Raw genomic sequence first — 9,985 nt, forward strand, 5'->3', positions numbered from 1 at the left:
TTCCCCTTGAGCTGCGGGAAAAGGGGACTCCAGATATGAGACCTCCAAGTCCTACCTCACCCTGGAGTCTTATCAGCCAGAAACAGAAGAAACTGCTGCAAACTGCAGGGTGGGGGCATATAGGAACCTACCAGTACATGGTCAGACTCAGCTCAGGGAGATGGACAGAAATAAAATCATCTGATGTGCAGGATAAACCTGCAGAGGCTGCAGACCTTTGAGGTTCCCTGGGCAGTTATCCTCCACTAGCTTCATTTTGGACGAGGGAATATCCTTAGCCTCCAGTAATGGTTATTTCCCAGGTAATGTAGACAGATTCATGGCTTGCACAGGCCAGTTCAGCACTGAGTAAATGTAGTCAGCCGTAGTGCAAGGAGGTACAGCAGTGACTTCGAGACTTCTAAAAAATAACCCACTAGAGGGCAGTTTTTTGACAAATCGATGCAAGGCTTCACTCACCACCCTCCACTCCAACCTTTACCTATCTTGGAAAGCAAAAGTTTGCTTTGTATAACCTTCGGTTCCTCATTCTTCTGGTCTAGAAATAGCGACCGCTGGTGCTGGTGTCTGAGGTGTACCAGCTCAGCTCAGGGGTCGTTAATCATATTAACTTGATCATATTGCCGCAAGAGGTTTGTAACAGACACATCTCAAGATCACTGGAGACAGAAACGGGAGTGGCTTCCCTAAAGCCAGAAGTGGGCAGACAAGGCTTGTCCAGAAAATTGTCCCAGTTCAAGCTGAGTAAAAACTGACGTTTAGGCTGGTGTACAAAAAGGCCATTTGGTACGATTTGGATAAGTTGTGTCCCTCTCCTGTGCTGGCAGCATTTAGAGTGGGTGCTGCTTCTGTAAAGTAGGTCTTTGCTGGCAGAGCTTGCAGACAGTGAACTGAGATTTCCAACCCTCCCATTAGCTTGAGGGTAATACAATGCCTCTCAATAACCTACTAATTACAGTCTCCTCATGCATTTATTCACTCGTTCATTCTTTGAGACACAGTCTGTGAGCTCTTCTTTCTGAAATTGGTCTTTTAGGACTGTCTCTTGTTATTTCGCAAAGTCGTTTCCTTCAGTTTCCCTCTCATGTGGATCACAGCATGACAAGTCACAGACCAGTGGAGAGTTGAGAACTGCTGACAGACGTCCTGTGGGTGCCAGGGACGCTTGTGTCTTCAGCAGAGTCTGCAAGGTTGTGGTCCTCAACCACGAAGATGCTCTGCTGGGCAGGAATCTGGCTGGTGGGGTGCTTAGGGGCCCAGTGCCTGCAGCGAGGAGAGATGACGCTGAGAAAAGCCAGCCTGAAGCGCTGAGACAGCAGGTTGTAGATGATGGGGTTCACGGCAGAGCTCAGGTAGAAGAAAACACCTGGGAGAACAAGGAGAAAGGAGAGAGAGACCTCATTTGTGGGTGGAACAAAGCCAGAAGAGGAAAATCTCGTCATTGCCAGTGCTGCTCCACCAGGGCTGGGTGGCAGCGCATCTGGACAGCCAGAACCCAGGCAGAGGCAGAGGCAAACCTTGACAAGGGCAGCTCAGGCCCTGCAGTTTATGGGGAGGGGAGAGCAGTAGGCAGCATGGGCTGCAGCCCTCTGTCTCCAGCTGTTCATGATCCACCTCCTTTGAGCTGCACCAACCTGCCTCCAGCCCTCATCCCCCAGCGGGATTTGCATGGCTGGTGCCCTGCCAGAGCTGCCAGAAGATAACTTCCAGCTGAGGGGAGCTAATTCCCTGCAGCACCCCAGGACAATTGCACGAGATTGGATCTGTCTGAGCTGCGGAATGGCCATATTCAGTGTTTTCCTGTGATATACTGAAAATAAGATTCCTCCTTGAAAAAGCCCTCATTTTATGGTTGGCTGGGCCATAAATGTTTGGTTATATCACCCGGCTCCAGGCAGCAGGTAAGTCTGTTGTCTTACCATTCAGTAAGGTCTCCTGTTAGCTTGAGAGCCCCTCTGGAGGATGATGCCTGCTGCTGTGTATTCATTAGAAGCAGCTGAATGACAGCAGCATTCATTTCTGAGCACTTCCAAGAAATAAAAACAGCTGGTAATGATACATAATATCTTTTCTTTTAATTTTTTTCCTTAATGAATATTCACACAGCTGTACTGGACAACATCTTGAAAGTTGCAGAAATTTGCGTCTAGTCTGAGGCACAGTTATCATCACTGGCTACCAAGATCAAAAAACCTTTTATGCATGCCTCATGTCACCAAAAAATAAATGACTCCATCAGATAAAACACCCACAAATACATTTTGCCAGCCCCTGTGCAAGAGGAAGAAGAAACCTTTACCTGACACCACGTGAATTAAGTTGAATATATTAGCCAGAGGCTCAGTCCATTCCACAACAAAGCTGAAGAAGAGGCGATCAATATGGAACGGAGCCCAGCAGACAGCAAAAACCATCACGAGGACAACTAGCACAGAGAAAGGGGAGAAGAAAAACTAGCTGGTTATGCGAGGACAGGGTTCACTGGCCAGCACAGAGCAGAGCCAGTTCAGAAAGCTGGAGGAAACACTCAGCATGAAAGAAAAAAGTTTGCTTCTGTGCACAGCAAGGCCTCTGGTGACTACAGTAAGGACTCTTGCAAACCTACCCCAGATGGTGCCTGCGAACATGTGTGGTCATGGTCATGGGGCAGAGAAAATCAGACTGATTTCAGAATACAGGTTCCCAGTTCAGAAGGGGATTTAAGCTGCCTAAAGAATAATGCTGTTGGATGAAATATTGAAGGTGATTTACATTTCCAGCATAAACATCATCTCAGTAACAAGGTTTACTTCGTCTTAAAGACAGCCCTAAATTATGAAGTATTGCGAGTGCTTTCAGGGTAGCTGCAGCACCAGCTCTCCAGAGTGCTGCATAACGTGTGAGTCTGCGTAGGTCTTACTTTTTCTTGGGAAGGTTTTAGTGATGAAGTCAGTAGCAGGTGACGAACGTGGCTTGACAGGACCTTCATTTTCATAAGCAGGGCCTGTGTTGTGGTGCATTACAGGCACATGAAATGTAGCTTCTGGGAGCCAAAGCAGCTCAAGAAATGTCATTTTCACCCTGAGAAAGAGGGCTGCAAAAGCCAGTTTTGGAATGAGGGATAAAACCTGTGGTGGTATGGTAAGGACAAAAATTTGCCTTTTGATTGTCAGCCTGCACAGCTACTCCTAACTCCTGGATCCACTGCTTGGACCTGGTCACTGAGTATTTCACTAAAGTGTTAGTTTAGGAATTAACTCAAAAAATATTTTTATATATACGTTCCTTATCTATATGAGAGTTACATGCACACTCTTGGCCACGGTAAACAGAACACGGAAGGCACCACTACTTACACAGCATCTTGGTGACTGATTTTCTGGATGGTCTCTGGACATTCACAGACATTTCCTCCACTTCCAAAGATTTGTCTCCTTTCAACTGGCAAAAGGAGGGAAGCAGAAGAAGAGCTTAGATAGGAGATGATAACGCCACCACACATGTTGCTTTTGATATAGCTGTAGTTTGAGTTTAAGAAGGCAAAATTTGAGGCAACTCAGGACTCAGTGAAAGAAATCTTCATTTAAAATTCAGTTTTAGTCTATACTGAGCATTGAAGCCTTAGATTCATAACAATCAGCAGACTTATGTATCTGAGACTGCATACTAACAGCAAATTTAGATTTCCATTCCCCACTCGTCCTTTCTCAATGAGTCAATATTTGGTTCACAGTTTGTGTTCAATTTCAACATTATTTTGTCTTCTAGCAAAATATTGGTTGTTTGTTTATTTTTCTGAAAGGGTTCCCCACAATTAAGCACAAACCAATGATCCAAAAAATACCCCAGAGAGGCCTTAGTGAAACACAGCTGTAATCACTGGAAAAAAAATTGTGTAGAGTTCAAGGGAGTTTGTTTCATGCCCTGAGTGTTTGGACTAATTGATATTCAGTCCATCTGATGAACAAAACCCATATAGGCTCTATTGCAAACAAACAATGCACATGACGTACGCAGATTCAAACACACTCTGCCCAACTACAATTTTAACTTAATTTAACTTAATTTTATTTTATTTTATTTTATTTTATTTTATTTTATTTTATTTTATTTTATTTTATTTTATTTTATTTTATTTTATTTTATTTTATTTTATTTTATTTTATTTTATTTTATTTTATTTTAATCAATTTTCCCTGGACTTCTAAAAAATAAGGAATGCTTCCCCAGTATGCTTAAGGTGAGAGCACTGATGCTTTGGTGATGAAAAGACTGTGCCAAGATAATCAGGACAAAAACACTTTTTTTCTTTGATTATAAAAGGAGTCATCTATAGAAACTGCATAATTGCATCTAGCTTCTTGAAGTGAGAACTGCTGATTATCCAACAACTTCAGAGTAATGCCTTTTTCAACAGAGAGAAATTGGAAAAAAATCTTTAAATTACATGGAAAAGAATATCAGGAATAAGGGAAAAGATAAAAACCAATCTGGACTTGTAAAAACTCTTATGAAAATATGCTAGTTGTGCTACTTTCTTTCATATTTTGTACAGTGATTTTCCTGTTTTTTGATTAAATGTGTTTATTTTTGTTTTATTAAGTAGTTGTAATCTTGATCAAAGAGACTTTCTTTCAATGCTGTTTATTCAGAAAACCAATAAAGAAGAAACACATATGAATTGAATTATATTCAGTTATAGTGCCATTCAGCTTCCTGTTATTTTATATTATAACCTTTTGAGACTTTAAGTCATAGCCACTGTTGCTTAAGGAATAAAATAAGCTGATTTGTAACATGTCTAGTGATAAATGATTGCTCAGATTGATTGAAATCCTTAGCTTCCTTTCAGTGGTTTTCAGTCCCAACAGTAATTTATTCCAGGAATATTCCAAAGGCTCATAGAATACAGCTCTCCGATGCTGTAATAAAACAGAGACACACGTATCTTTATTTTGTACCTTTCTCCTGTCATTTGATGATGTTTTAAGGTTCCTCTTTAGCCTTAAGCGATAATACATGGGGGCGTATCTAGTAAAAATAACTCAGTAATTGCAATTTGAGAAAATAATGAGTTATGGCAAAGAGAAAAGAAGAAGAAGAAGAAGAAATGAGTTTATGACATGGATTGTAGCTTAAGTCCATGCCAAGGGTATGACAGAAGAAGTCCTGCCAAGATAATGGTTTTACATCACCGCAGATGTGTGAGAGTAGATAGGATCGCCTGGAGATGAATGCTGCCCCTTCTCTGCAAGAGAATTAAAAGTGTCTGAAGCAACAAGCTGAAAATTAGTTTTTTCCCCCACATCGTAATTAGCTACAGCATTTCATGCTAGAAATCACAAGGCAGAGTGAAATTAGGGCCTCACCTATCCCCAGGCAAACACAGTGAGGCAACTCAGCAGAAGCAGGACAAACTTTCTCCTTAAGTTACACGACCTGACACAAACAGTGATCAAATGTTTGCTCCAGCTGATGGAAAATTTGGTGTTTAAAAGCCACATGGCTTGTGCTAAGGCATGCAAATCCCGAGTGATTTGGCCAATGCCAACTATCTGCTGAGCTGCCCTTGCCGCACTGTGAGCTCTCCCCAGTTACAAAGGGAAACGTGTCAGTGGGCACAAGGTGTGCAGGACGACCTCCATGGACAGGGAACAGACCCCTCCACAGCTATGCTGGGCTCTGCATTAATTTGCCAAAGGCAGCCACTGCCCACAACTGCTCCTGGAGTTAACAACTGAGTATTTTATGGGGGCATGAGAGAGGGAGGCAAAATAGATTCTGATGAGAAAATCAAGATTAATTCCACACTATAGAATAAGTATTCTGAATTCAAAGACAGTTAACATAAAATTTTTCATGTGCCCAATGTGTTACCCAGGGCAAGTGATGTGCTGGACTCAGAAGAACTTTGCCTAGGTGAGGTCAGTCTGGTCACATCTCGTTATCTAGATCCCCTTCATAGACAATTTGGGTAGGTGGGATAAATAGGTCTGTGGGCTCTCCACACTTGTCAGTGACTGTCAAAAATCCTAGATAACTCTGATCTGACTATTAGACAGCTGGATACAGGCCCCCATTCCTGTCTCCTTTTAGAAGTCAGCTTGAAGGAAAGGGTCCAGGCCCCTGCCCCAAATCCTGCTGCAACACAGGCTGCTGCTCAGGCAGTGCAAGCCTATCTCCTGTATCAGCACCATTGGGATTAGCTTCTCCATGCAGCCACTTCCCCACGTTCTCACTGAAAATGAAGAGCTGGCATATGACACATTTGCTACCCTCTCATAGCTCCTTAACATGTCATGCATGCCTCCTTCTGCATTATATCCTGAGGCGCTCACTCCTGAGTACTGGCAAAGCTTGAAGAAGAAACTTTGGCAAGAAAATTCCCTTTCTACAAAGGCTGGTAAAGGTCATGACTCGGTTTGCCAAGTTGGAGCTGTTGTACAACCTTTGGATCAACTCTGAGCTTTTGCACTACAGTCTAAGAGCAATACAGGACACTCAGGAGATTCTGGAGTGTTGCTGAAGCTTCAGAGATTTCATCAGCTGTGAGTAGATAAAAAGTGTCTTCTCTTGAAAATTATATACACACACTATTCTGCTATCATTTCTGTTGGGGAAAAAAAAGAAAAAAAAAAAAAAGATTTTGCCTAGCACAACTTGGAACGCAATGCAGGTATATCAGGGATGGGCACTTTAAATTTGGAAGTAGCATTCGGATATTCAGAAAAGCAGAGGTTTAAACAATGAACGTTGCAGCCCTCAGGAAAGACAGCTTAAACAAATCTGTGAATATACAGATATTCCCAGGTAGCAGGCCTTGTTTGGCACCCAGCTTCTCTTCTGGGGTGGGGATTAAGAATTTTTGGTGCCACAAATAGAAGTTATGGCACTTTTCATACTTCTTTTTATTAGCTTGGGGATTTATCTTTTTTTTTTTTTTCTTCTTTTTTTTTCTTTTTCTTTTTTTTTTTTTTCTTTTCTTTTTTTAGCAGCTACTAGTTTACACACACACACACACAGAGGTCTTATTTTGCAAAATTATCATCAAAGAAACAATGAAACTATGCAAAAAAACTGCAGTAGCTACTGAACTGTGATATTGCAATCATTTAACCCATTCATTGCTTCAAAGATCTGTGTGCTGTAGACTTCTGGCTGTTAATCCTCGTGTTTTTTTCCCAAGTAGGGAAAGATTGCTTTTCTACAGTTTCAGATAACCATAAATATCAGCCAGCACAACAAAATGATATATGAACTAGCACAGAACTGGTTGAATTTCTTGCATGTTACTTGGTAAATTAATCTGTCTCCACATGCATATTGCATCCCTTTCTTGCTCTATGATCACACACAGCTTTTAAAACTCTAAATTGTATTCAATGCAGTGAGATAGGTTTTATATTTTCAAAATGCAGGTAATGTAAGAGAAGGATAAAAAAACCACATGGACTCACTATGATTAGCAGTGCATTGCTGGACTATGTAGGTATGTAGGTTAATAATACTGCGATACTGATTGTTTTATCCCTGTATTTAAATAATAATACTTGATGAAACTAGTCCCACTTTCTGAAGAGAGCACAAATGTGAACTCTAAGGTAGCATCAATCACTGGTGAAACTGTGCCATAGTTATATAAAGAAAAGACTGCTGAAATTGCTAGCTGCAGCAATAAGGTAGCATTTCAGCTCATGACAGCTTTGTGAGTTTTAACAAGTGAATATTATCACCCTCTTCAGGGAAGAAGAAAAATAAAGCAGCGTAATAGAAACTCCATAGTCACAAGGAGAGGGAAAACAGAAAACGTACGATTCAATCACCGGCCTACTCCTTTTTATTCTTTTCACATTTTCCTTTTGGTCAATTTCTAGTCTCTACCACAAAGGTGTAAATCTCTGAGAGGCTGGAATCAATCTACAGAGTAGGATATTTAAGTAACATTCAAATGCAAGCAGCAGTGATAGTAATTTTTTACAAAAAGATCAGGGTAAATTATTGCAAGCCACAGCTACATTCATTTAAGAATAGGATAACAGCAAAGAAGGGGTTATATCCACTATTTTCAGGGGTTTTAAATACTTTTGCTTTTTGAGTAAACCAGATGGACAAGAAAAAAGGGGAAATAAAAGACACAGAAACACAGCAAGAGCTAAAGAAACACTGAGCACAGTCAGAGCAGGACTTACTCTTAGCCCCATCAGATAGTACAGCACACTTATGACCCCCATGGGCAGCACATAGAAGAGGAAGGATGTGATCTGGACGATGCAGTTGTAGATCCACATGGGCATGACTACGGTGCAGGTAGCAGAGCCAGGGACCAGGGTGCCGTTGGGAAAATACTGCAGCATGATGCCATGGGTGCCCGTGTTGGGGAGGGCGAAGAGGACAGAGAGGACCCAGAGCACCACGATGGTCCTCAGGGCACGCTTGCGGGTGCTCTCCAGCTTGGCGCGGAAGGGATGGAGGATGGCAAAGTATCTCTCCACGCTGACCGTGGTCACGCTGAGGATGGAGGCGAAGCACACTGTCTCAAAGAGCGCTGTCTTGAAATAGCAGCCGATGGGCCCGAACAAGAAGGGGTAGTTGCTCCACATCTCGTAGACTTCCAGGGGCATCCCGAAAAGCAGCACAAGCAGGTCTGAGACAGCGAGGCTGAAGAGGTAGTAATTGGTCGGGGTCTTCATGTTCCGGTGCTTAAGGATCACCAGGCAAACTAGGAAGTTACCTATCACCCCGACAATGAAGATCAAACTGTACACCAAAGCCATGGGCAAGAAGAGATGGCTCCTTTTGGGCCCACATAGGAAGGCTAAGTAATCCTCGGTGCTGTTCAGGTACCTCCTGAAGCGTTCTTCATGCAGAGCCAGGTGGTTAAACCAGGAGGTATTGCTGGTCCAGGCCATCATGGGACCTCCCAAAATGCTCCACCACTGCAAGCCAGTCTTCTTTAAGTTTCTCTGTGCTAGTTCACTCACTTTTTTTTTTTTGCAGAGAGGGAGGGAGAGGGGTTGTCTTGCCAAACCTAGATGCACAAAGCCACTGAGAGATGTGAGGAGTGTGCTTGCCTGGCTTCGGTGGAGTGTTTGCTGTCGGAACAGCTGTTCCCCTGCGAGGAGTCCCTAAGCCAGAAAGCCCCTCCTTTCACACATATTCATTGGCTCACTAAGTGCATTAGATTATAGAGTAAGAAAAGAGGTTCTGGCTACTTGCATCAGCTCCTGTAACAGATGCGCTCATAGAATAGGAAACGTAGGATTTAGAGAGCTGGGAATTTGAGATATAGGATGAGAAGCTTGCTGCAAGATGCTTACATTTGTCAGAGGGTGGGAAATCAGACACATACAAAAATATATTAATACTACAGACAGTTATAATCCACAAGCAGGAAAAAAAAAATTATCAAAATTGTATTTTTCTGATATCTGTTGATTTTTATTCTCTGTTTTCTATGGCAGCAAGTACTTGGAAACAGATAGTGATCTGTAGAAAGCCAACCTGTTTTTGTAGTCACGCATGTGGAATTAGACAAGTATACAGTTTCAACCTTTTTTTTTTTTTTTTTTTTTTTTTTTTTAATACTGTATTTTCTTCTCCTGAAATCTGACACAGGATTTTAACTGCTCTTCTTAGTGATATCTAAATATTTTTCCTACTTCTGTTTTGTAAGGGAGTGTTGTGTCAAAGTGCATACAAAATTTTCATTGAGGGTTGACAAAAGGGGCTGATTGGAGGTTTGAGAATACTGGAATCTGATCCCATGTTTTAGATAGCCTTGTTTGGGGAATTTTTCTGAAGACCATATTGTTTCAAAAACATATTTAGTGCCTCTAGGATTAAGGTTACATGAATTCTTATGAACACTTATTTCTTCCTGGATGAAAACTATTCTGCAAATGTACTTTCTGAGCCAAAGAAGTGTCTGATACAAAGACGATGGCTGTGTCACTATAGATCATTTATCTCCTGATTAATTCTTGGTTCCTTACTGAATTTCTCTAAA

The 9,985-nt window shown here is 41.9% G+C and overlaps 1 protein-coding gene across 1 annotated transcript; it reads right to left on the reverse strand.

The window, feature by feature from the left end:
• Positions 1 to 294: 294 nt before the first annotated feature.
• NMUR2 (neuromedin U receptor 2) lies at positions 295 to 8,888 on the reverse strand. Its single transcript, XM_068698405.1, has 4 exons — positions 8,169 to 8,888; positions 3,336 to 3,420; positions 2,300 to 2,425; positions 295 to 1,366 (listed from the first exon to the last, which is right to left on the reverse strand). Exons 1-4 carry the CDS (start codon positions 8,886 to 8,888, stop codon positions 1,107 to 1,109), a joined length of 1,191 nt encoding a protein of 396 aa, XP_068554506.1. The 3' UTR covers positions 295 to 1,106.
• Positions 8,889 to 9,985: the final 1,097 nt, after the last annotated feature.

Source organism: Anas acuta, chromosome 14, assembly GCF_963932015.1.
Source record: "Anas acuta chromosome 14, bAnaAcu1.1, whole genome shotgun sequence".
In the NCBI taxonomy this organism is placed as follows: Eukaryota; Metazoa; Chordata; class Aves; order Anseriformes; family Anatidae; genus Anas; species Anas acuta.

Coding starts and splice junctions, on each gene's coding strand:
- NMUR2 (XM_068698405.1), bottom strand. CDS start 8,888: ATGGCCTGGACCAGCAATACCTCCTGGTTTAACCACCTGGCTCTGCAT. Junction 2,426..3,335: donor ATCAGTCACCAAGATGCTGT/GTAAGTAGTGGT, acceptor TCTCTGTGCTAG/TTGTCCTCGTGATGGTTTTT. Junction 1,367..2,299: donor CTTAATTCACGTGGTGTCAG/GTAAAGGTTTCT, acceptor TTGTTCTCCCAG/GTGTTTTCTTCTACCTGAGC.